The 472-nt window shown below is 69.9% G+C and overlaps 1 protein-coding gene across 1 annotated transcript; it reads right to left on the reverse strand.

Annotated features, from left to right (window-relative positions):
* Positions 1–56: 56 nt before the first annotated feature.
* Positions 57–410, reverse strand: LOC110594714 (p53-induced death domain-containing protein 1-like; the record flags this gene model as incomplete). The annotated part of the gene is made up of 2 exons (XM_021707948.1): positions 57–218; positions 292–410. Coding segments are annotated over 2 exons (281 nt in total), but the record flags the coding sequence as incomplete, so codon positions are not given.
* Between the last annotated feature and the right edge of the window lie 62 nt (positions 411–472).

Genomic DNA, 472 nt, shown 5'->3' on the forward strand with positions numbered 1-472 from the left:
ACCCGCCGTCTCTGTTGGGAGGACAGCAGTGAGCCCTGGCCTCTGCCCAACGGCACCCCTGGTCGCCCTGGGCCTGTCCCGCCCTCACCCCACTCCCAGCCCACCGGCAGCTTGATGGGCAGAGTGGCCATCCACAGGGCATCCGCACCCCTCCTCCGCCGGGCAGCCTCAGCCTCCGCGGGCACCTGCCTGGGCACCGTGCCCCGGTAGAAGGACACCTGAGAGGGGATGGGCACCTCAGAGCTCTGGCCTCTGCCCAGGCAGCCCGGGGTGCCCAGCCCACCGGCCCACCTGGCCCCGCACGGCCTGAGCCTCCCGGTCCAGGGTGGTGGTCACATAGACCTCCTTCACATTCTTCAGGTGTGAGTAGAAGACAAAGCAGATCCTGCCTTCCACGCAGTCTGGGCGATCTGGGGGAGGGAGTTAGCAGGCGAGGGGGGCGGGGGCGGGGCAGGCAGCCAGGCCCCCTATG

The sequence above is a fragment of the Carlito syrichta genome, unplaced genomic scaffold (genome assembly GCF_000164805.1).
Source record: "Carlito syrichta isolate Samal-C Ts95f unplaced genomic scaffold, Tarsius_syrichta-2.0.1 Scaffold127806, whole genome shotgun sequence".
NCBI lineage: Eukaryota > Metazoa > Chordata > Mammalia > Primates > Tarsiidae > Carlito > Carlito syrichta.